This window comes from Ophidiomyces ophidiicola (genome assembly GCF_022830035.1).
Source record: "Ophidiomyces ophidiicola strain CBS 122913 chromosome Unknown scaffold_7, whole genome shotgun sequence".
NCBI classification, from domain to species: domain Eukaryota; kingdom Fungi; phylum Ascomycota; class Eurotiomycetes; order Onygenales; family Onygenaceae; genus Ophidiomyces; species Ophidiomyces ophidiicola.
In genome coordinates this window covers 443,446-469,361 of record NW_026054647.1, presented here as the reverse complement: position 1 = coordinate 469,361, position 25,916 = coordinate 443,446, and the positions used below count along the sequence as shown (strand labels likewise).

The following is a 25,916-nucleotide window of genomic DNA, read 5'->3' as shown; positions in this document are numbered from 1 at the left end:
AAACGCCGGTGCATCAGGGCGTAGCAAAGCTGCTTCTCCACACAAGTCATTTTGTGTACTCCCATTCCCATTGGGTCTTGTTAATCCCCCAATGAACACTCTTGAGGAGACAACTTCGCTGAGTGTGCCATTCTGCTGTGGCCGTGGCCCTCTTTCTCTCCTGCTTGATGCGCAATTCTGTCCCCCCCGAGCCCTTCCTGAAGATTGTACACACTCGGGGACAGTTTGAGCACTAGTCCCTCGCCCGCCACGTCTTCTCCGGCCTTGACCTCGTCCACGGGCAGCTCCTCTTGCGCCTCTATTCGACTCGTTCTCTCGGCTGCCTTCTTGTTGCGATGGTGCTGTACTGTCGGTAGCAGGACCGGGCATGCTGCTATTATTTGGTGTGTGAGCAGTCAAACAAAATATTGGCAGGCACTCTCTCAAGGCTGACGGTTATAACAAAAAATCCACTTGGGAGGACTGGGAAATCCCCAAACTGTAAACCAGGACACAACCTAGTTATGTATGCTCCGTAAACTCCGCAAACTTCGGAAAGAAGCGCCCAACACCCAGTCCCAACGTGAAGTTAGCAAAAGAAAGGCCTGGAGGATAACCTCGTGAATAAATCCAGCCCTGGTTGCCGGCAAAAAGCGATCCTCGGAATGACTAACCATGAGCTGGTTGGCGTCACAAGAAACTTTCCGGTGCGGCCCACAATCAAGTCTGGCCGATCAACGGCCAACGCAGATCAAGCGATTTCTAGCTTCTGACACCATAACCACCGTCAAAACAAGAGAGGCCCATAATCACTGCCCACGGCCAGCATGCAGGAGACTCTGGGCCCAAACGAACGGGAACAGTCCGAGAAGATCTTTCCCAATTTATGAGCCACTGCGAACAGCAACAGTGGACTAAGCCTTATAAGAAGGTACCCCTTGTTCGTTTAATCTATCAGTACTCAGAAGCAAAGGACAAGTTCTTGCGACTGTTTTTCATCATTTATCTGAGCCCTCAGTCACTAGAAAATGCATCTAATGTCTTTGCTAGTGGACTCTCTCGGTTTCTTACCTTCGGGCCATCTTCTGCCCACCACAGAAGAGGAAGGTTGAATGAGCCTTGGATTTATTTGCGGAACTCCTGTCCAGGTATTTCTTTCTACCGTGTATGTGCAGTCTTTCTTCTGTTCTCGATTTCAATTTACCTTGTTTCGGATAGGCTTTTTTTCACACATAATTGACCTTGCTCCTGTATAGTGAGAGCACCGGAAAATAAAACACCATAACATATACCCGCATTTTTATCTGCCAATCCCGAGGAAAAAATGGGAATCGCTACTCGACTGTCGACCCTCCAGCGCCGCTGTCTCATCCGTGACCATTATCGGTGTCTTGTAAGCCAAGTTTTTGCTAAAGAGACAGTGGCAGAGAGATTCAACAAAGACGGATCCTATCAACAGATGGTCACTTCTAACACCATACCTACGGATCTAATAATTATTCATACCTCAAGGTAGCACATATCATCCCACATTCAATTGTGTCAAAAGTCAGGGGGAATTACTCAAATTCGACACAACCAAAGATCTAATTCCATTCCATACTATTTCTAATTTAGATTGGACTATAGAATGAAGCAAAAATGTCCGCGGGATTCCAGCCACCCGAATCTAACTCCTTTCGCCAAATTGCACCATTGATCCACTCTCGGCGAAGCTACTTGGAATTTATCGAGCAATCGGTATCATCCTACGTCTCAGTGCTGCTGGAGATTATATTGACACAATAATTAATGATATGAAACAACTCTGGGTAAAATAGTTATCCTAAAACAACAAGACTAACATCGAGTAGAACAACAATAATCAGCGATCTTCAATCCAGTCATTCAAATATGTATCTAAATTCGCAGAAGAAGCCCTGAAATTCGTCCTTTGCGCTCTATAATGTGTACCCAACTGTTACATTGCCTTGTCATTGGCACCCTGTTTTTGCAGTGACACGTCTCAACCCTCAATTGCTCTGCAAAATCGTATGCTTGGATAATAAAATAAATCTTTAGGTATTCTTAAACTGTTTAATGTGTTTTTAATAATTTTATTCTAACTTATTTTCATAAAGAGCAAAAGAGCCTAGGTGAATTTTGAGGAATATATAAAGAATTGTCAATTACAAGTAACTAAATATTAAGCCATTAGATTTTCTAGATAATCTTTCAATTAATCCTACCAATTTCTATGTTTTATTCTCTTTCTATTATGTATATTTAATGGCTTTTAGCTACGAAAGACTAACAGGTAGTTCACTACCATTCTATACTCCGTGCTCTGTCGTTAACTCACTACTCCGTAGTACAGGCCCATTACATCACCCTGTCAGGTGACCACAACATTGCCCACCTACCTACACATCTGCCATACAGCATGCCGAGTATACTTATCTACTAGTTATAGACGACTCTAAGGATCAGTGCAGACAGCTGACTCTGTTAAAATCTAGTCATTATTTATAACCACCAATTCTCACCACTCTGAATACATGCATTGTCCTCTTCAGCACCACGGCAGTAAAATATCTCTGTTCTAACATATTCACAAAGCAAACATTCTAGCTTCTTAACGACACCGCATGCTAGTCCCTCTTTCCTTCCGGTCCTTAATTAGGTTTTCTTTTTAATGCTGCAATTATATAGGGCCAGGAATGGTTTATGAAGAGATATGGCCCGCCTACTCACCAACAATCAAGCCGAAGAACTGTAAGTGTATACCTTCGTGGACAAGACCTGGTGATTATTTCCCACGCTGATTTTTGAGCTTCTTTGCAGACACAAATCTATCATAGCATATTTATCCGCAAACGGCCTTCTGGCGACTGCTGCCACCCTGAGAGAGGAGTTAGGGATCGCAGAATGTGATTTTGATGCTACCACGGTTAAAAAGTATGAAGCGCTTCTTGAGAAAAAATGGATCAGTACTGCCCGGCTGCAGAAAAAGGCAAGGCAATCTTGCGGATCTACCGCTTTCGCTGTTCCAGGACTAACCTCTTCCTCCTAGATCATGGAGCTCGAATCTCGGGGTAAAGCTTTACAATATGAGCTCGACAGCCTAACGCCCGCTTCTCTCGCAACTCGCAAACAAGACCCCACTTCTTGGCTTCCACAGAACTCCAGATATTCCCTTCAGTCTCATCGCGACGCTATCAATTGTCTCGCCTTCCACCCCACTTATTCCTCAGTCGCATCCGGCTCCGACGATTTCACGATTAAAATATGGGATTGGGAACTGGGAGAGCTGGAAATGACACTCAAAGGCCACACCAGGGCTGTTCGAGGCCTAGATTATGGTTGCGTTCCCGGTGCGATTGGTATTCTTCTTGCATCCTGCAGCTCGGATCTTACTGTGAAGCTATGGAACCCAGCCGACGGTTATAAGAACATCCGGACCTTGCAAGGTCATGAACATATTGTTAGTGCCGTCCGTTTCATACCGAACAGTAGCCTACTTGCAAGTGCAAGCAAAGATACGGCTGTGAGACTATGGGATGTAACTACTGGGTATTGCGTAAAGACTATACAAGGGCATACGGAGTGGGTACGAGATATTTACCCCTCTCTTGATGGAAAATACCTCCTCTCTACCGGGGATGATAGGACTCTTTGTTTATGGGATCTGTCGACAATGAAGCCTGGGCGTGAGCTAACCGTAACGGACCACGACAATTTCATTGAGTGCTGCGCGATCGCACCGCCTGCTTCCTACCGGTACCTAGCTGGATCAACCAAGGAATCGTATTCAGCAAGTGCAGCTGAATTCATGGCAACTGGATCGCGAGATAAGACTATTAAAATTTGGCCTTCGCGTGGGCCTTGCCTTATGACCCTCAAAGGCCATGATAACTGGGTCCGAGCAATTGTTTTTCATCCCGGAGGTAAATACCTTCTCTCCGCGTCGGATGATAAAACAATACGTTGTTGGGATTTAAGCCAAAACGGAAAATGCGTGAAGACTCTCAGAGATACCCATGATAACTTCATCACCTGTTTGAGATGGGCACCTGATGTTGTTAAAGATATTCCCACTGATAATCCAACTGTCTCGGATGGCCAAACAACAGCGGCGAAGAAGTCAGGCGGGGAGAAGTCTGATGTACAAATTCGCTGCATCATAGCTACAGGCAGTGCCGACAAAATTCTGCGAATTTTCGCGGGCTAATGGCACAAATCTGTGGGCTAATAGCAGGCCAGTCAGGTGTTCATAAGATTTATACGAAGGCAGTTAGGCAAAAAACCGGCAAATTTCTACAGCTAAATAAACAAATTTCCTACTTTTGAGAGTGTTATTTTGTCTCCTTCCACGCAAAGAAGGCGATTGATAATGATCAAAGACAACATATTCGAGGCCTTACTAGGTGGAGATTCTGTGTAGCCACCTCCCTGAACTCTTTTTACGCCTCTTTAGGCCGATAGGAAGGCCTATATGCTTGTTCAGATGGTGGCGAGGCCAGGGATATGACATCGGTGAAGGTTCTAAAGGGCACTACCACAGTGACCCTTCGTGGCTACTTACGCTTTGAAGGCATACTAAAATAATTACCTGATTAGGTAGAGAGCTCAGCTTCAATTTCTAATGATTAAAATGGATGAAATAGCCTGGCTATCTGATTTATATGGCAATTCAGTTGAAGGGCATTGTGCCAATGTTGCTGTGCCAAGTACTATCTGGCTTTTTGCATACGATAGATATAACTACGTACGGAGGGGTTAGGGATCGCAACACGGAAGAAATACCGAGATTCATCTATTACGTTATAAAATGTTTGTTGGGCGATTATAAGAACACTCGGAAGCCAGAGAATGAGCAAAATTGATCGAAAATATGCTAAAGCATTAGAGGAGTCATAAAGTAGGCTAGCTCAGGAGCAACAAATCGCTTGCTATTTTACTCATGCAAGAATAACACCACCTCCCCTCTATCATTCTTTTTCAATCGCAACATTCTCCAAAGCTCTTCCTCTTCCTTTTTATCTCTATCCCCACCCCGGTTGGTGCGTCGGCTTCTGCCTCCTCGCTCCGTAGTGTCGTCTGAAATGACCGACGACGCTTGTTCTCGATAGAATCGTTTCAGAATCTTATGCACAGAATAGCCCTTTCCACTCTCAGGACCCTTGTTAATCGATGCCAGAAAGGCTCTCGCTCTCTGGCGAGTCACGACGTCATCGGCGCCGTCGTTGCCATGTTTATATATGGTAGAATGGGTCTCAAAAGTATCAGCATTCGACGTACTGGGGCGAGGTGATCGTGACCTGTCGTCAGAGTCACGGTGCCGTCTGAATCCAGCCAGTCGAGGAAGCTGTGGCGGTTCCTTATGGTAATCAGCCCAGTCCCCATCTTCATTCAAAGCTGGGGCTTCATGGTGATGCGATTTAGATGGCTTCCTAGATTCGGAGTGTTGTGTGGTTGAACGCTTGTGTTTTCGAATATGAATTTCTTGTTCTTTCTCAGTGTCCAGTGAGCCTCGTCGGCGGGAGCGCGTAAATGCTTTGAACGTCGGGTCATTGTTAGTACCCGGGACTGTAATAACACCAGTCGCACCACCGCCCACCACTGAGATAAGCTTCCCTGATCTATTTTTAACAGAGATACCGAGACCGCTCTCGACACTCGACTCCTTGTTGCCGCGTCTGGTGCGTTTGACCGGCGACGTGGGATGGGCAATAGATTCCCCATTGTGATAATCGCGGTCACCTCGATAGTCAGAAGATTCTGGAGATTCTGAATATTTCATCATCTTACTGAGACCTCCTGTAAGACCTGAGTGTTGAAGGGACGGTGTTATTGGGGGGTTGACGACCGTGCTTGATGGAGCATCCGCCATCGATATATCGGCCCCAAAGCTGGTCTGGTGTGCCGGCGTCTCTATACGTTTTGGGTTGCTGCGTTTCCGCTTTTTATCGCTATATGGTTTTATGGTCTCATTTCTTGAATCGAAGCTATGAAGAAAAGAGCTCTGACCTCCTTGGGACCGATCATTTCCCGGGGTCATGAAATCCATAGATCTGTTTGGGTCAACGGTGTAAAACGAAGGAGGAATAGGTCCGGAGCCATATGAGAAGCCATTTTCTTCATAGGCAACATCATAGTTGTGGGAATCGTCTCCATGAGAATTCGGCATTTGTGCAAGCTGTTTAGGTGGTTCAAACAGTTTCGGTGCATCATGAACCATTTTCATTTGCTCCTTGGTGCCCCCAAGGGAGACCTTAGAAGCGTTGCGTTCATCAGCAGGATCAAGAAAGTCAAACACGTTCACAGCTTCTTCCTTTGTAGCAGGTTTTTTGGGGGCATCCCTTGAGGTCGATTTTGCTGCTGGTGGAGGGCTTGGGGCGGTGGGAGGAGCGCTTTTGGAGGGCTGGGTATCGTCAATATCGGGTGCATCCTCCACGTAGGGCTGCAGGGAAGGCTTTTCTACCGGATCCTCGGCAATAGTAACGGCCTTTTTACGCTTTGGACCCTTGGATGGTTTCTCTTTGTATAGAGCACCTTGGTACTTCTGGGCTTCTGACATGCAGGTCTGCCAGAAGGATGAAATAATTAATTAGCCATCTCCATTTATGATATCCAAACATGCATCATCTTAGGTCATCCACAAAATGAGCCCTGCTCATTCAACGCAATATCGAAGTATAAGCATTGCGACTCGCGCGAATCAAAATGCTGCAGCATCGCGACTCTATTAGAGGACACGAGCCCCGTCATCGCCTCCTTCAATAGGAAACAAGCTTCCACCGATGTGCAAGGGACTCGATGAACCCACAAAAGGCCATTGGTGCCCGTAAATGCAGCGCAAGAAGGCAGAGGCGACGAGCGCACAAACAGTCGCGAAAACAAGGGGGAAGAAACAGCACAGTAATACCCTAGAAAATGCAGCCACGCGACGAACGTACCGTATGCGACCTGTATTCCGTGCCCTGGAAATGCACCATGCAGTCGAGACAGGAAAAGCTCGCACCGCGACATTGTCCGCGGTGTGGGTCGAGCTTCTTCTTGGTGAACACATCACCACAGGCCTGCGATCGCGGAGAGAGTGAGGCGTGTTAGCTCGGATTGCGCACTGCAGCACCGCCGCTGAGCAGAGCAAGCATGGGGGAGGTCTGGAGCTGTTGCGACAAGCTTACCTCGCATTGGAACGACACCATGGCGGCGGGAGAGCGATGAATACCCAACTAGACAGGGCGACGGTCCTTCTTGGGCTCTCTGCTGATGCGAGCCAGTGGGGATAAGTGAGGCAAAAGGAAGTGCCAGTGGCCAGACGAGCGAGTCGGTGAGCGGGCGCGGAGGGGGTGGTGGGAGAGCAGAGCGAGAGTAAATTAATTTAGAGTGTGAGGCGGGAGAGCCAGACGAAGCTTCTTATGCCTGGCCAGACGATGGAGCCGCCGCCCTCCGCTACAAACAACGTCGATACGCCGCCTATAAAGGCACGCTGCGCGGGTTATAAAGATGGCCGCAATGGCCTGCGCCGCTTTTCTCTTTTTTTTTCTTTTCGCTCTCCTTGCCTCGTCGCCGCCGTGCGCTCCGGCCTGACTGTGCTCGCCGGCGCCTGGGCTCGATCAACCCAAAACCTCCTGGGCTAATCTTAGCAGCAAGGGAGGGCAAGCCAAAGCCTATCACGGCGCAGGTCGAACCTCCCGTCGTATCCTGATTTCAGTCTCTGCAAGGTTTCAGCCTTGCACTGGATGTCCGTCTCCTTCAGCTTCGACGCTCAGGACTCGTCGCAGGCGAACGCGCGACCGTGACTCCCATACATCCGGCGGGTACACTCGTTTTTTTTATACTCCCGCTAATTCCAGGCCCTCGTCCCTCCTGTACTGCCTCGAGGATTTCTACCCAGACTGCGATGATGATAGTAGCAGAGAAAGATGCGATCGCCTGACTTCCTCGCCGAACCTTACAGACTCTCGCGTGCCGCCTTCGCTTCCTACGAAATCCCTCAGGCGCACACGACTGGCACACGGTCGAATACACCTTTGCGACATCAGGAATGCGAACAGTCGGTGTTGGGTCTCGATGGTGTCTGGACTCCACCGAGGCGTGCCCATCCCGCTGCGCTCAACTATTCTGTTTTCGTGTTGGGGATCGTTGGCAACTGACCTGCCCAGGGTCAGAAGACACGTTACTGCATAGCTAGCAGGGGCTTTGGGTTGCCGGTTGGGCATTCAGAGCATTCCTGCGGTCAACTTGTGCCCGCCCGTGCATTGATGGACTCCACCTTGGACCATGAATTGCCCTGGAGAACGGAAAATAGCGCCTGCAGAGACGCCCTGCATCTGGGGACTCAAGGCCAAAAAAGTAAATGTAAGTGTCATTGACTACCTGCTGCGCCGCGCTTATGTAGGAGAATGCCCGCCTTGGCAAGTCTAAATGCGACGCTCAGTTGATTCCGCGGCCATTATCAAACCAACTATGGCGGGAGTCACAAACAAACCACGAATGACGAGCGCAGCTTGCCTCTTTTCGGCTTCTTCCAGACGACTGGTTAAGTACACACCACCTTTCGAAGTCCCGTCACACGATACGATGGCTGTCAAGCCGTGCTTCCATACCTTGATTCACCTTGTTTTTTTGGGCAGCAATCCTGCAATACCTTGTGGAACGCAACAAGCTGGATACGCCCATGCGTTCCGTGCTGGTGTGGACCACTTTGCCTCTCGAACATGAAACTTTTCTGCTTTCTTCCTCAATAAACTAATCCTTGAAGGATATACTCCGTAGCGGTAATATTTCGGAATATACCCTTTGGTAGTCCATGTCGGAGAGCAAAAGATATGAAGATGAAGCTGAATACTGTTTCGAAACTTTTATTAGAAACTCCGACACATTTTGCAGTATGTATCTAAATTTACCCAGTCAACTCGGGCGGGCGCCGCCGCAGAATCCTTGCGTTTGCGGCAGCCCAATCGGGCGTGCAGCTGCCAGCCAATTCTGGCGGAGCATAAAAACCTCCCCAAAAATTGCAACCGCTGTGCAGGTTGCTTTACGCTCTCTGCCACTTTCATTTCATGCCGGGCGTTCAGCCCGAGATTTAAGAATCCAAACCCGAAGACATATTACTCCATCTAGATCTACTATCAGGATAAACCTATAATGAAGTTTCTAACGCCTAGCATTTGACCGTCACTGAAATAGACTGAAATAGTTGAGCCTGCTATCTCGTGTCTACTTATTCCATGTTAAGCACGTGTTTTCTTAATACAGCCATAGAGGATACACTGTCCATATCTCGCTGCTTCGACTCTTCTGCTGCCTATGGCATCACCGCGAAGGTTCCAAGAGGCTTCCGTGTCCTATGTGTCTCTTGCTGATTCATGTTTCAGCTCCCCGACTCTCAATAATATACTGCGAATTCAGCGCTCGCGTTGCCGCAGACTAAAGATGCATCTTGGTCTTGTCCTTCTCTTTCAACATCCTTGATGGGACGTCCCATTTCTTTGGAATGCATCTTTGCTAGGTGGGGTAGAACAAGCGCTTTGTGCAGCGCCCGATTTCTATATCGTTGGGTTAAAATAATGCCCAATTCAGATACTCGTAAATCGAAATAGTAATACAGTGTGTCGAAATACAACGATACGATGGCTCATTTAGCCGTTCGTTTTCCTAAGTTGTTAGTAGCTACAACAAGGTAATCGGAGCATAGATACACCTACGGCTCTACATTTATCTCCACTGGTAAAATTTTGTTCGTATCGAACTCACGTCCAAGATTTGTCAGTTGATTTAGCCTTCCAGCTGGAATTTGCGGCTTTCCCGCAACCTTCTCCGTCGATTTCGCATTTGATTTAGGTGCGTCACCATCGTCGCTACATCCACAATCGTAAAAATCTCCGAGTTTTGTACAGTCGAAGATGGACTTTTTCAACATTTTGTTAACCTCGTTGTGGATGTGACACGCCCAGCCGGCCGCGGCATTGCGGGAAGATACTTGAGGGGGGAATTTCTGGAGATGCTGTTGAAAATGGGCAGCACATTCACCACTGTCGTACAACACACGGTCATCAGTCGATCTAGATTGTCACAATTCAGACCAGGAAAATAGTAGGCACTAACCATGGATACAATCTCGCGAAAAGAAAAATGTAGGATCGCAAGGCTTCCTGCTCATGTTTGGCAGGTTTCTCGGGAAATCTCGCCATCATCGTATGCAACAGTCGCCAAGATGCCCGTCCCAGTTCAGCTCTATCAAACAGAAACCGTCAGTTCTAGCTGTAGAATACAGAAAGCACCAAATGAGTCCTTACTTAGCAGTTTCATTCCCCAGCTTTGGCATTACTACATTGCCCTGCAGAGCCTCCTGCGAGATGTCGCCATCAGTAGGTGTTGATTTCCCCCAATGGCCAGGCGCCCGCACCGCAGGACTCAATGGCCCACTCTGTCGAAAATATGTTACTGTAAGTATAAAAAATACGGCCATGCCCGTAAGCAGAAATAGGCGCGATGCCGGTCGCGTAGTCATGCTTGCTATATATCGGTATGGTTATGATGCGCAGAAGAAATACAAAGTGCTGTAGAAGAAAATGATTTTTTCATGCGGTAAAAACGAGCGGCAGACAAGATCTACCAGGGAGAGTGCAAGCTGGCTTTCCAGATGCGGCGCGCGATGGATGGGGCCAATAGTACTCCGTAATTAGTGGCGCGATCAGTCTCGGTGCTTAGTCAGCAGTTCTGGAGTTCACTACGAAGCAATTGGTCTATTTTTTACAGGACGACGAGGAGTATAATTGGTGATGGTATGTTAAATATTATTGCCTTTGAGAATCAACGTAAAATATAAGAGACGGACCCGCCAACTCCCTTTACCTCGGGCCTTAAGAGCACTATGTCGCTTACAGTCGGGGGTAGCCACACACCCTACACCTTGGTACTTCTTCTATTTCTCCGAGTTTACCGCAACGGGCTTTCGGCGTCTGACCTGGATCTTTGCCCTTTTATCCGGGAAGATAAACTCCAACAGCCAACGATTTGCGGGTCTCTTATTTTGATATTCATCTGGGAACTTGATATCATAGTTGGTTAGCAGGTACGAGATCATCATTTTAAGCTCGAAGTCAAGCAAGAACCGGCCGGCACAAGAATTTCGACCGCGACCAAAAACCAGCAGGTTAGCGGTTGACAAAAAGCTGTGTTGGCTCCAGGCTCCCCCAGCTTCGGTACTTGCTTTAGAACCTTTGGCTTCAGCTTCTTCTTTTCGAAGACGGACGAAACGGAAAGGGTCAAAGGTGTTCGGGTTTTCGAAGTGCTCGGCATCAGTGTGCATCGGCTGCGAAACAAACGATACAAATGATCCACGTGGCAACGGTGTACCATCGTCGGTTTTGAGGCCGTCAACCATGACCTGACGGGCAAGAGTGCGTGTGGGAAGGTTATTTAGACGCAGAGTTTCACGGGCAACACTGTCCACATAGACCATGCGCGAAGTACTCTTTCGTTTCCACAGCTCTGAATGACTGGTGGCACTATTAAGAAATGTTTCTGCTTCTTGTCTGAGTACGTCGACGGTATTGTATGTTGAGTCGGAAGCGAGGATATTCAACAGCATATTGCACATCGCAAAGCCTGCCAGGTAAGTGAACCCCAAATTAGCGACTAGTAATCGTCGTGTCATTTGATCAGTTGCCAGTTCTTCCGGTCGTTTTTGATGCGCATATCGAAGCATCTTCTGTAAAAAGTCACCGGGATCATTGGTTTCATCTGGGTTGGATTCCATATACGCGATTCGTTCCTTGAAAACCGGGTCGCACTTAGCTTCCAGCTTGGCTACCCCCTTTCGAGTACCCCAACATACAACAGGAGCGGCGACAGGACGTAGGAAAGAGGGCAATAAGCCAATGATTCCAGCATTAGCAAGAACACCATCAATAGTATCCATAATTGTGCGGAGGTACTCTTCATCCCGGCCTAGGATGGGCATGTTAACATCTGCTTATAGGCGAATTTGGTTGACTTACATGAGGGAAGGCCAACACCAAATCGACTGCCTGCTTGATTGCCAATCATCCTCATGGTGTCCAGAAGATCTAATGTCCTCCATTCCTCTGTATTATGGCCAAGTCGCGCATCAATCGCCAGCTGAAGCTCTTCATATACTGGCATAATGTGGTTCTCCAACTCCCCGGTCAGGACATGGCGAGTGAGGTGATGCACCCAGGTGTCAAGCATGTACTTTTCGTCCCCAAGACTAGACTGGAGTTGGAAGTTGTCGTTAAAGGCTTCCCACATTCCCAATATATTAGCAGGCTGAGAAATTGCCCACTTTATTGACGAATGGGGCAGGAATATCTCCTTTCGTGGGCCAAGAGTGGGAACCACAACAGGCTTGCCCTTTTTTGAAAACTATACAAGTGTTAGATGTGCCTGCACTGCGCACCTGTTGTATAAAAATATGATATACCTTATCCCATACATCACGATATAAGCGTGAGCAATCAAGGTAGAAGGAAATTCGAGTTCGGAGACTGAAACCTTTCCGACCTGGCTTTTCACGGACAAGCGGGATATCTTTGGGTAGACTAGCAGCTAAAAATGTTTTGTAGAAAGCAAAGACTGCTGCAGAGATGGCTAAAATGGCAAGGCCATGATCACGAAGGACCGGGGCAACTGCAGTAACCGACATGGTGACTGCGAAGTAAGGGGCTGCGATAGAGGGCTCTGACATCTTCGGTAGTCATCGCGCGATTCGACAGCATATATACACACCGCAAGGCCTCGTGCCGCCGAAATAGGCGGAAGGGTGCCTTTCATTCGGAATTGAGAAACAAACCGCGGTGTTTTAAAAGACCGGATCAGCTCAAGGGCTACACGAAATACACGCATCCTGAAAGAAATAATGCGCGAATTATCAGGAATTTCATGATCCTTGAGATAGCCCTTCAAGGAGATAAAACTAAGCCATCCGTGCTCCATGTCTTTTTGGGTGAGAAACAGTCAGTACGGAGTATTACCGCCTGCTGCTATGGCCAGAATTTCAATCGATCGCCAATTCATACCATCCATGGGGAGAACTTGCTATCAGCAGACTATTGCGACACTCAGACCGGTCAGGCTTTTCAGTTTATTGAGACCACACTAAAGCTCGCCGATCATGGTGGATGAGGCATTTATCAACTCCCATTGTGTCGGATATGGCGAGGCCTATGAGGCAGAATCAAGGCGCATACAGGGAGAAATGAAGTTCCTTTGCTATATTCGGTAACTGAGGACAAAACCCAAGCTGGGATGCTAAATTGCAACGTTCGGCGGATGTTCAATGATTGCGGGAATCATGTGCTCTGGCACTTCCTATTTCGAAACATAAGGTGCTGAGCTACACGGAGACCAGTTAGGCGCCAAATACGGTAAATCAAATATGGTAGGAAATTGGGCGTCACCTAGATGCCAATACTCTCTATCCACTGTGGTGTGATCAAGTGCGCCGTACGGCGTACAGAGAGTACTCCGTAACTCCAAATCAACATTGATGGGCCACTTATCGGATCTATATTCTACCGGTTCCGACTCTTCGTCCGGTAATTTGCTGGCAATCACTCCTCAGCTACTAGTATAAGGCATAAAATTCTGTAGAGAAAGCTGGATATCACGAAAATTTCATGGTATTACCAGATAGGCTATGTAGCCTGATACAGCAGAGTCTTCTGACGGGTAGACGAGAACCCTGCTAGATCTCATGATATATACAATGTCCAACAGCATGCTATTAGAGTGAGAGGAGCCTTGGATGAGAAATATTCAGCGCAACCGCCGAAACTGCAATCATACTTTAAGGAAGAATGGACGTCAGATTTAAGAAGTTGGTTAAATAAACAAGGGTGATCACTTACGCTCCTTCTAGCGCAATAAAGGTGTCCTCATGCTTGATGAGGTCGCCAGTCCACCCATTGCTTAATTCAGCGACACGAAAGACGCATCGAATGAAGATGCAAAGTATGGCTAGGCAGAAAGGAATCACGAACCTCGCAAGCATTCGGCCGCCATTGCATGAATCCTCATTAGAACTTTCTTCGCTGAACTCTTTGGATTGGATCCTTCGGGCCCGCCAGACAAACTCTAGGATTAACAAGATGAAAACAAGCAGACTAAAAACCTGGAAGGCCAGGCCCGCCACCATGACGCTTGTGCCGGGTTTTGGGTCTTTGTATTGCTGAGATGCAACACTCGCGAGTCCCCCTCCAGTGCCTTGCAAGACCAAGCTAATGAAGTCGCAGGGAATAAATATCCACGCGTAGTGCATTGGTTTCAGCCGGGATGCCTTGGGTCCAAAGAGGCCAACGATGTCAGCGATGCAGAAATAGATGGCGGCGGAGTAGAATGCCGGTGCGATTGTCAAGCAGCAGACTTGTATGAGAAATCCATCCTGACTGAAAGGGCTCTTGTACAGCATAATTCGGCCAGCGTAACCATCCCACCGAAAATTATCAGCACCGAAAAAGAATATCTTTGCCATCTGACTAATTCGACGACCTGGACAAGCGCACACATGCCGAACAAAACGAGAAAGGCAACGTTCGCGGCAAGTGACGGGCGGTAGCCAAACAAGCTGTTTTCCACTGGGCATGTTTCGAGCGTGCAACCCCACAGGGCTTCTGACATTTTGATATCAGGCTGATTTTTAGTCACTCTTCCGGTGTCGAGCGGGGATAAAGTGGCAAAGAGAAGAATGGTTAAAAACACGAGTCCAATTTGGACCTCACAGAAAGTGAAGAAGACACATGTGCCTTCTATCAAATACTCAAACTAACAAAGGGACTCAATAAAATCCCGCAGGGACGAGGCATCTTTAATACCAAAAAAAAAGAGCAACAGAGCATTCTCCGATCTGCTAGTTATTGTGGAGACCAATCCGGGAGACGGCCAGGGGGTATTCGTCATACGTGCTGCAATATGAAGCCCCCAACACCTTGCTGCAAGGTGTTCGTTGTTGTTTTAGAGACAACGTGTGAAGTACGACAATTCAGATTGTTGATGTTCCGGATTGTCCCCTTTCCTGGCATCGATTGGAAAATACCGAATACGAATGCTATCGCAACCATCAAGCTTCAGGGCATACTCCGTACTCTTCTCCTCTTCTTCTTTCTTCCAGTTTCAAGCTTCAGTCTCTTTTGCTAAGCCTACGGCTCTCGCACACTACTGAGATGTCCACACATTGTGCAGAGTACACGGATGTATTAAAAAGGTCATGCCGCCTGCCCGCAGAATCAGCTCAAAGCAGGCAGACGTCCGGACAAAGCCTGCTATTGAGTGCTAGGTTCCTGAGTAACACTGTTATACCTAGAGAACGCTCCTAGACAAACCCTTAGGACGTATTACTCAATCAAACGAATCGAAACACACCATTCATCTAAACAAAAAAAGCTTACTAGTCGGGCGCGGTGGCGCGCATAACCTGAGATTATTTCTTCGGGTCGCTCCTCTTTTGAACCTCCTCCAGCCACGAGCTCATATTCAGGTGTATTCTGGACCATGGAGTGCTTCGTTCGGAGTTCCACAGACAGATCCATCAACAAATAACAAGCGGAGGCCTACAAAATTGTGGGTCAGAAGCCCTCTCAATACACTTAATCTAATAATAGAGGCTCTAACACATTGTTTTCCGATATTTATTAGTTGATTGGAATGTTCTATTCTTTGTCGCACCCCTAATGGCCCCAGCTGTATAGGGTTGATCTATCCAAAGCAACTGCCAACACTGTGACGGTGCTCAAGTTATACTACAAGTCATGGCCAGTGTTTTATCTATATACATTTTGGAGTTCTGCCCTTATAGTCAGCGTTGACAAAGGTAGGTAACGTACCTACGCTTTCGAATCCATTTCCCACGGCTTTATCGTGACGCCTTCAACATATTTCCCACCCTTTGGTCGCCACATACACGTCAGGTGGGTGGGTATTACCAAATCACGCAACTCTCTTAACTCTTCCCTTTCAGCCTCTGACATAGCGTCCTCGTCCATATCGGGATCAAGACAAAAATCCAAGACCTCTATGAAACCGTATTTTGGATAGACAGGACGACCATTATCAGATGCATCCAGCCAGCACTCCAATCCCATAGCATCTGCCTTTTGCGTTCCCCATTGTATAAACATTCTTGCAACGCCATGCCCTCTATACTCGGGAAGCGTGAATGCGATGTGAAGATCTATGCACTATATTAGTCTGTAGCTACCCGAGTTAAATGTATTTGGACGTGAGGCAAGACCAAAATGGGGACGAAAGAAAGCTTATACATACATAAATGGGGTCTGCGAGCTCGTTGTTTTCTTGGCTCCTCAAGCTGGAGCAACACCCTGGTGGCGAACTCTCGCCCAATTGTTGCCTCTGGCCACCAATCCGCCACAATTTCTGGTTTCTCAAAGGGGTCATGTTCAAATATCAACCACCGCGCTGCTCCCGCCAGTTTATTACCAGCATCTGCATCAACAACCTTGACCCAATTGCTTTCTGGCGTACTTTTATGCTGCGCAAGTTGCACGGTTACGTTGGTAGCAAGGCTGGCGGCACGGTCACCATTAAAAATTGGCCCAACAACACGTAACAATCCTGAATAGGGATTCTCAAACGATGTCCATTGCGCAGACACCATCTCAGGAAAATCGCTGTCTAGCAGGGGTTGGAGTTCGAGGCGCATGGTGACGGGTGAGTATTTCAAAAAGCTCGAAATCCGCTCGTTCAACACTTGGGGTATAGCTATGTACTGAAGGAGCGACGAATAAGACAGTAGCGGGCTCTTTTGAGAGGCAGAAGTCCTTCACCAGCTGGCCCACCGAGGGTGGGGGAAGACGCCTTATTAGTAGTTACTCCAGCATGAGAGCATATTATTGCTGATCCCGTCACCTCATTTTCTTCCATCTGGGCTCGCGAAGCGGGGCCTGGCTGCGGTTCACTTTGTTACCCCCTGGCTGCAACGTTGAACGTGTGAATACGAGGTTCCGAGAATCATCGCTGTTGGCTAACTGAATAATGCGTTTTGACACGAATATGGCTAGTTCCGGAATAGAACGGATGGTTGTGACGAACTCAACCGGCAGGGGCAGTATCTTACGCAAATTCTACTCTGGATGCAAAGGGCACGTCTGGCTCTTCCAAGGCTCACAGAAAGTGCGAAAACTTGAGATCGCTAGCTCGCTGATTGGTTAGCCCCCTTGGCTCACTGGTTAAAAGCCCGAGGTTGAACGACGCTGACCGTTTGAGCCAAAGTGAGCCCTACGGTGCCCATTGCTATATGTACTAGTTTAAAACACCTTCACCGAAACGTCAACCAAGTCCCATCTCAATTACGTTTATGCGCACTCTCGAAGCGAACATGATACCAAGGGAAGAATGCTACTTGGATTGCACGCATCAAACCGCCCTAAAGCGAAATTGGGAGCCAAGACCGAGATTGACAATCTGATATTCAAATTTGTCTAAATGGGGTGCAGCTTGGCTCGGCCTGGTGGCGATTCTATGTGTAGTATCGCGGGGCTGCTGCTTCAATTGCTACAGCCAGAAAAGAAATTCTCTGGGTCTGAAATGACATGAACAAAAATCGAAAGAAAGGAAATAGTTTTAACCATCATTGAATTATTGATTAACATAAGGAAATTAAAGGACAAAGGAAAATTCATGTACATACATCAGTGACGAGTTGTTTGAAGGGGTTTGAACCTTCAAACAAGAATCACTCTGCCAATATACAGACATTGAAACAGACTGCAGTGTATAGACAAACTTCCCGATCCAAAGTGCAATAACTTGCTGTCTAAATGTTGATATGGCGTTTTTTCATATCGGATGTGGTTGCGATGGAAGAATGCGTGGCGCCAGAGGGATAGGCTATCGAAGCGGTCGGAAATAGCACCAGTGGAAATCCGGATGTCGCAAAGTAACCTCTATCCAAAAGCGAGCCCGGTCGGCTCATGTATGATTTTCCTCGTATTATAGTCCTGGTCGGCATAGTCGTTTTCCAACACCAACTCCAAGGCAATAGGCCTAAGCGCGAGCGGCACGGCGCGCCATCAATTTTCGATACAGGAAAAGAGATATCAGGCCGGCTGCAACAAGGAAGACAATACAAAAGACGAGAATAACACCGGGATTCTTAGCCGCAAAGTTTTTGCGCTTCATCAACAGGTGCGCGGCCTCATCGCGGGCAATTAAACGGCTAAGAGCGGCCATTACGATGTGTGATATGAGTAGCTACACACTCCTTAGCTTCGTGCCTCGATATCGCTGAGTGAAGCCATACAGCCGGCAATTTATGAAACGAGCATAAAGAGACGGTGGTGAAACATGCAAATGTTCGGGGTGTTTTTAAGGATATTGCTGACAACTTACCAGGTAGGAGGGGATGAGAGAGCCTTCAGGTGCGGAGACAACAGTCCTAGGCAAGAATTTCTAGGCACGGGGGCGTCAGTAAAGCTCACACAAGGAAGACTTTCTCCGACTTGCATGCTAGCGCACGGAAAGAGAAAAAATTCCTTCATTGCGCATCGCATTTGAGTCAGATGTATCGCGGCTGGGACGGGAGGTAGCCATACCGAATCGAAATGCAGACCCAAGGCGGCGTCTAAGGAAATTGAGGAGATTTCGGAGAGGAGAACACTTTGAAGTCAAGGGATGGAGATAGTAATATCGCGACGAGAAGAAAAGGGCGAGAAAAGGAAGACGAAGAGAGCTGAGCGGCTCGACGGCGAAGAGGAGGGATTCCTTGGCAAACGTCAGGTACTGGTAATACCGCCGTTCGGGCCACTCAGGCGGCATGTATCGGCAATACCTCTTTCGTTCTCGAACCTATGGCGGATGAGCCTTCAAACACATCTCTGTCAAGCTCTGAAGCATGGATTATGGATCTTTGAGCTTTAGAAAAAGAATAGGAGCTGGAAGCCCCCAAGCTGGTGCCATGTCCATATCTTGTGACATCGAAAACAACCGTCTTCGATGGTACGTGACATCGACCCGCATCCTTCTAGAAAACACGTGGTCGGTCAAAACGCGGTGCGATACGGTACCAGTACGGAGTAGGACGTACTGTTTAGACCGGTCTTTGCTGACTAAGCTCTGTTGTCCAAAAACGGAGCCAAAAACATCAGCCCGCTGAGCATAGATAGCTCCGTGCCCATTCAAAAACATTTTCCCGCTCGGTTCGTTTAACCATATTAAATTTGCCATTCAGACATACGGCAGTGTACAGGATCATATGTATGTATGTATCTACTCCGTATACGGAGTATACTTCTCTGTGCCGAATTCAAACTTTCAGGTACATTTTGTTACGGCAAAAATACGGGCGTTCGCGTTCTATACGAATTTCATAGAACGAATTTACCGCCGGCATTTCTGGGCCGCTCGGGAGCTAGGCACTTGAGCTGAGCAATTTTCTCCATTCTTCGATGCTTCTCTGATTGACAATCATCCGGCTATCTTTCGCCAGCGTTTCCAATAATATACGGAGTAAGCTGACAATCCCTGGCGCCCGCCTTCTGTGACTTCTCCGCACCTCGCCCCCGCCTCATGATATGGCTGCGGCTCCACCGACCGCCCCTGCACAGAATCTTCGTCCGCAAGCAACCTCACGAGCTTGCGCCTCGGGTGGTGGGGCTTGGGGAATATTACCGCTAACCAAATCCAGCTTGGAGCTTGCAGAACGGCGGCCGAGAGTATGGAGTACGGAGCATATTTCGCGTCATACCCTTTTAACTTTTGCCGATTCGACGTCGTTTCCGTATTCCGGCCAATGGCAGCGCTTCATAAAGCCAAGCTATGCTCCCGAGCAAGACCCGCTCCGTCCCCTCCCGCAAACAAGACAAACGCAGCCCACTCTTTGCGGCCTCAGAGACAGGCAACGACAGTGAATCGCCTCAGCTTCCCGATTCCTTCATACAAGAACTTTACCCTTCGTTGGTGGTTTGATAATTTTCTCCGAGACACTATTTCTTAATGGCGAGGAAGAAGGACCTCGTCGGCGCAGATGCAGAGCAACAAACCAGCCCTGTTCTTAAAGGCTTGAGTTCAAGGTGGCCTAGGAGAAAGATGGCTAGAAGGATATGCATGTGAAATTAGATCAAAACGAAAAAGGTTTATCAGGAGAGATCTAGACAAGGCACCTGCTCCTTCAGGTCGCGTACTCTGTCTTATCGTCCTGCCAGTACTCCGTACACCGGCCCTTGGATTCGTTCGCGTGTCCGGCCAATATTTAGGCTTAGATATCGACCGGTCGACACCTTCACCAAAGAATCTTACAACGAGTTAATTACTCCTCTCCCCACAATTTCAAAACTTCGTTTGCTACAGCCTTCAGTTTATCTCTATGTATGGGTGTATGTGGGAATCGATAATAATCCCGCAATGCATCAGTGGGATTTTGGAAGATAATAGCTATACTAGCTACTGACAAGCAGGAGAGTCATATAGCTATTTGACAGATGTGGGAAATATTGGTACAAAAGAAGGGCAGCAGGTTTGAATGGGTAAATTTGGCAATGAATCAGTCTCCTTGGTTTCTGGTGAGGCCAGCGCTACCGCAGACATTTCTATAGCTCTCTAAGGATTAATTTGAGGCATAGTCCGTGGAGATGGTCGAGGAAACATCACGAACCAAATGCCATACCCCAACCTGAACCATAAATACGTCCAGATATCGATCATTCACTGTCATGACCTCCTATTCCTGAGAAGTTTTGAAGCTCCGTGGAGGCCAGAATGGCCCTGATGTCTTAAAGCTTCTCGAAAAGATTCTTACAAAAGGAAATTACTATGTGAAACAGTAATAGTCTTGAATATAAGACCATTGAATATCCTTTTTAGAGTCTTGATCTCCACGACTGAACTTTTTGTGGGGTTGCTGGAGTGCTCCCGTCACTCATCGTCATTGGAATAGCCGGCTTGTCTGCCAATGCCTCTGCTACCAGTACGGCGATATCACTAGCACAACCAAAAGCCAAACTCCATCCCGCACCTCCTTGCCCATATGAATGAACAATACGACTTGGGACAGGGCCGACTCTACTGTTAACAGACTTGGTCCTAAGCTCGCGCTCAACCCGGACATTAGTACCCCTAAACGGCCGAAGCCCCTGTGCGAGGGGATATTCAGGATCAAGGCGGGCAGATTTCAGAGCTGGCAAAAACTCTTCACACCTCTTCCGCATTCGCTGGATGATCGGGCTCTCCAGCGTGAGTCCTCCAAGATTCCACTCGTCGGGCTCTGCAATACCACCTACAATCAGAATATTATCATTGCGCGGCACAATGAAAATAATCTCATTCAGGCTGTGAAGCGCATCTGCCGACATAATCAATGAGGCCGATACTCGGGGAAAATCAACTCCATCATTGATAACCCGGAGCACTCCGCCGCGCAGTGGGTAGCATGTCTTATCGTCCGCAAGCTCCATTGCACCTAAACCAGTAGCGTTAACAATGACGTCGGCTTCAAACCGAGCAAGGAGAGAGTTCTCGGCTTTGTACAAGCTCCCATGGATCGTCTCGTTGATAAATGCTGCACCCTTGCTCCGTACCAGTGACATTAGCCACCCCATAGCCCGATCAGTATCAATAATTGGCGCCAAATGCTCATAGGCATCAACCACTCCAAAATCAGGGTTAACATTTCTCTCACGAATGAGATCCTTAGTGCGTCGGAACCCGCGTACTCCAGTTTGCTCAATCTCAACCATTTTTGCGTATTGCTCGGCATCCTCTTCGATGGGATAGGGGAAAAAGAATGTTGACTGCTCTAAACGGATGCCAACCTGAGCCGATAGTTCAGGGTCATCCGCGATAGCGCAGAAGATTTGGTACGATACCATTGACCAACGCTTAGAATTGTCAAGAGATATTACGTCGGTGTGCATGCCGCACACTGCCGGTGGGAATTCCCATAATGCGCCCGCAATCTGAGACGTGATTCGCTGGCCATCTGTCCAGGATGCCCACTCTTTAGCCACGATGGTGACGTGATAGCCTTTATCAAGGAGGATCCATGATGTGACCAGGGACGTTACTCCTCCTCCAATCACCAGCACTCTTGGGGATTGCTTCCCGGGCGACTTGAGAGGCTCTGGCAAAGGGGAGATGTCTTTCCATGGGATGGTTGTATTATACCGTGGTGGAGGACGTGCCATGGCTGGTTGACTGATTCTCTTGAATCACGTAAAGTCAAGTAACAAAGGATCAAAGGTTCAATGAAAATATAATGTGATGTGGATCTGCAGATTTCTATCACTGCAAGTCCTCGTGCCGATGGCACCTTTTTATGTCTCTCGTATGCCTCAGACGAAACAGAATGGTCAAGTGGCGGAAACAAATACTCCGCTATACAGGGTATTTCGCGGGGCACCGCTTCCCAGAGACGAAAATGCCGGGAATCTACAAAGTGGGTTCCCCTAGATAAGAAGTGTCAAAGTGAGACTCACATACGTTGCCATAGAGTTGCACTTGAAGTCCTGCTTGAGAACTAAACTACTAGTCCTAGCATGCCACGCTTAAACAATGGTATGCGGTCAAGCGTAACATCAGCCTACCCAAGCCTCTGCTATTTTACCAGATTATACTATCCCGTGTTTCTTGCCGACTATGATTTTAAACAATCGCCTTCCTGTTAAGTTTAAGATAAGCTCATCTCCACCGGATATCCCATTCTCTACACTCCATCGCTTCGCCAATATTAACTCGCAGTTTGGCCTATTTCTTATGAGGCAGCATACTCAGTGGTATAGTGGCTTGTTGAGCAGACTACTCGGGATTGTCACTAAAACGTCCTAGATTACGTTCATCCCAGAATTACAACAAAAGATTGTCTATGCAAGAGGTCATTATTTTCCTAGATCTACAAAGGTTTGGATCGTTCGAATTCTTTGGTACCTCGCACTTCATCGCCAAAGGGAAAGCCTGGGCACTTTATGGTGGCCTTACAGAAATGGTAATCTTGAATTTCCTTGGTTATATTAACGGTGAGCCCTAACCCAGTGCAATACCAAGGTAATCGCGTCATTACCCTCAGGGAGCGAGATTTAAGGTATCCCTCGCAGCCCTAATGCTAAGGAAAGCGAGCACTGATGAAATTAACGTCACGGGGGTTCTTCATGGTTCAACAATACTGGGCTGCACAGCCAGCATGGAAAAGCTAAGAGAGATAATATGTAGACATAATGCCGATCTCACTACCCAGGTACTTAGACATTCTTATCCTTGGTCAGTACACAGTTACGGAGTATACTTGAGTTCAACAGTAGGTGTTAGCTTCCAGAGAAGCACCCCTGGAAATTTTTCGTACGCCAAGCATTCAAGGTGTTAACTTACCTGCTGGGGTAGCGATCATATTGACTCTCAGCAGAAGTCATTAGTTAAAGAGCGGTCTTCCTGAGGGCCTAGTAAAAGCCATTGAGCCACAGCCACGGCGCTCCCATCTCCAATGGTCTCCGGATTTCAATTGACAAGTGTTGGGAGATCATTCTAAATAACGGATATGCACGAGAAATCTTCACGGAATCGGGTGATAAAATTCCGGGCTGCCACGCATTTGATTCTCAAGGATGTGAAGCTGGGAGTGGAGACCGGTGCGGCAATAAGCAAGCAACTCCGACGTTGCTTGAACAAGAGAAACACAGGTGGGATTTTGGCTTTCTTGAGGGATGGTAATGAACCGCTGGAAAAGCCGATCAATATTTTGGCATACGATGTTGGACGTACTGTACTCCATACGGAGTAGTCATACATACATGCCATGAGGTCAGATTCCAAAAGAGCGGTAACTATTCCATACACCCACAATCAGCCGAGTGTTTTGAGAAGGCTGGGCAGTTAGCTCTGTGATTATGTTAAATTTTTGGTCCCAGCCTCCCGGCTGGCCCTGCCCAAAGGCTTGCTTATGGCGTTCAGAGCGCTCCGTGCTGTAGTTAACCGGAAAAAAAGCGTCGCGAATGAGAGAATAGAATCCTGAAGTTAGAAGACTTCTTGGACAATGGGGGCTCGCGAACCGCACACTTAATAACTATACTCCGTACTGTGCGAATAATACTAATACTCCGACAAGCCTGCACTTTCTGTACAAACCAACAGATGCTTTTGATACTAGCTCCTGGAAGATGTCCGACGGCTTGGGTCCAAGTTATGACAGCTCATCCCGTTATATTTAATGGGATTTGCCCAACTCATTTAGGATATTCCAGTCATATTTCTACACGAGTTTATCTCTGAAATGTCTTTAATGCTCACATATTTTTCCTGTAATCGATAAACCTAGGTAGCAGAAGGGCCCCGGCAACTGGTATTAACGGTTCATTCTTCATTCTTCCCAAAGAATCTCAGACCAGCCCATTATGTTGCAATTGAGCATAGAGTATCATTTTCAAGTGCTAACTAGCCACTCGGCGAAAATGATGATCATCGTTTGGACCTTCTGGCCTAGTTCAAGCACTACTCATGCTGTTCACCGCTGACATGCCGCGACAGGGAACCCACCACGAACAAGGACATAGCTGGTTCTGTACCCCCGTTCCATTCAGACTATGAAGCATATTACCATCATGGCAGCAGCAGGGATCAAAACAATGATGGAAACAAATCCGGTTTTCACGACCTCTCGCTTGGTGCCACCTTCCTTTTAACCTCCATTTCCTGTCTGGAAAGGAGCCTCTCCAGCCTCTCCTCTACTGTGAGAAAGTCTCTCGCAAATAGGTTGTCGATGTTGTGACGCTATGGGCCACAAGCGGGAAAACCTGATTCCTCTGGTGTTCATTAGAAAGGGATCTAGGAGTAAGGAGTACGGAGTACAGCGAATGAAGTCCCTATGTATGTACTATTTTAGTTTAAGCAAGCGGCTAGTCCCGCCATGCCACATGCAGCCAATCAGAATTAAGGACTAATAATACAAACATAGCAAATGGTAGAGGCAGAGTACGACGATTATTCCCAGATCACACTCTATAAAATGAATCCGAGACATGCTCATGCTCGACTCGCTACATACTACGCCGAGCCTTGAGTCGCCTACGGAGTACTGCGTATGACACCCAAACAGCTTCATGCCCATTTTGACTCTGTGGATAAACTAGTGGGTCACTTCCTTTCCCCGCCAATAGTAATGCCCAATACTAACAAGCCCTGGCTGACTAAGCCCATATTTAACTAACTAACTACGGAGTAGTTACTGCAAACAAGACAAATAAACGACAACGTCAGATTATTCCTTGGCGTCTGGAAGGTGATATGGCCTACAAAGTATAAGAAGGGTCTTCGACGTCGATGTCCACTATGAAGCAGAGCAATGTTTCGTTGTCGGGAGGCGCCGCCGCCCGATATCAGAATTCACCATCAAAAGATGGGGTCTCGTACCCCGCTTTCTCGAAAATCAACAAATTTCTGCCTCATGATTTCCAGTACGAGGAACTCATTCCCAATTCCTCAAAAAGCTCAAAGACTTCGTCGGGGGTTTTGCGTGTATATTCATACCTGTGCTTATCGTGGTACCATGCCTAGTATCACCACAAGTTAGAAAATGACACAATGTGTGGCCGCTAATGCTTTTAGATCCTGCGTTTTCACTTCCCTTCGAGAGCCGCCACAAAGTCCAAAGGTCCATATACCCTCCCTCCAAAAACCCATACTTACTTTCCGGGCCACTCTTTTGCTTCAGATTCTGTCGCAAAGATTTGAATTGTGCTGCACGCCAGTCTTACATTGTCCCACCATTTCGATGGCGGGATCGAAAAATGAACAAAGCAATCCTTCGCTTTTTGCACAGATCCATTGCAACTAATCTCGCCTCCCGCGATCTGAAAAACCAGGGTCTCTGCAATGGATCCGGAGCGGACGGTAACACTTACGTCTCCAGGCGCAAGCATCGAGGCAAGACCGAAGGCGCACCAGGCGCGATTTGCCCACCATGATCGCTCTCCTTGAGTCTGAATCACACC

The 25,916-nt window shown here is 47.6% G+C and overlaps 6 protein-coding genes across 6 annotated transcripts; 1 reads left to right on the top strand and 5 right to left on the bottom strand.

The window, feature by feature from the left end:
* Positions 1-3,034: 3,034 nt before the first annotated feature.
* Positions 3,035-4,189, top strand: LIS1 (Lissencephaly-1; the record flags this gene model as incomplete). Its single annotated transcript, XM_049251635.1, has 1 exon — positions 3,035-4,189. One exon carries the CDS (start codon positions 3,035-3,037, stop codon positions 4,187-4,189), a length of 1,155 nt encoding a protein of 384 aa, XP_049109440.1.
* A 726-nt stretch (positions 4,190-4,915) lies between these two features.
* On the bottom strand, positions 4,916-6,538 carry LOZ57_002567 (uncharacterized protein; the record flags this gene model as incomplete). The annotated part of the gene is made up of 1 exon (XM_049251634.1): positions 4,916-6,538. The coding sequence occupies one exon, from the start codon at positions 6,536-6,538 to the stop codon at positions 4,916-4,918; it is 1,623 nt and encodes a 540-aa protein (XP_049109439.1).
* Positions 6,539-9,608: 3,070 nt separating this feature from the next.
* LOZ57_002566 (uncharacterized protein) lies at positions 9,609-9,889 on the bottom strand (the record flags this gene model as incomplete). Its single annotated transcript, XM_049251633.1, has 2 exons — positions 9,609-9,624; positions 9,675-9,889. The coding sequence occupies 2 exons, from the start codon at positions 9,887-9,889 to the stop codon at positions 9,609-9,611; spliced, it is 231 nt and encodes a 76-aa protein (XP_049109438.1).
* A 1,005-nt stretch (positions 9,890-10,894) lies between these two features.
* Positions 10,895-12,637, bottom strand: LOZ57_002565 (uncharacterized protein; the record flags this gene model as incomplete). Its single annotated transcript, XM_049251632.1, has 3 exons — positions 10,895-11,922; positions 11,973-12,357; positions 12,416-12,637. 3 exons carry the CDS (start codon positions 12,635-12,637, stop codon positions 10,895-10,897), a joined length of 1,635 nt encoding a protein of 544 aa, XP_049109437.1.
* Positions 12,638-15,812: 3,175 nt separating this feature from the next.
* On the bottom strand, positions 15,813-16,648 carry LOZ57_002564 (uncharacterized protein; the record flags this gene model as incomplete). The annotated part of the gene is made up of 2 exons (XM_049251631.1): positions 15,813-16,159; positions 16,252-16,648. 2 exons carry the CDS (start codon positions 16,646-16,648, stop codon positions 15,813-15,815), a joined length of 744 nt encoding a protein of 247 aa, XP_049109436.1.
* Positions 16,649-20,801: 4,153 nt separating this feature from the next.
* On the bottom strand, positions 20,802-22,124 carry LOZ57_002563 (uncharacterized protein; the record flags this gene model as incomplete). Its single annotated transcript, XM_049251630.1, has 1 exon — positions 20,802-22,124. One exon carries the CDS (start codon positions 22,122-22,124, stop codon positions 20,802-20,804), a length of 1,323 nt encoding a protein of 440 aa, XP_049109435.1.
* Positions 22,125-25,916: the final 3,792 nt, after the last annotated feature.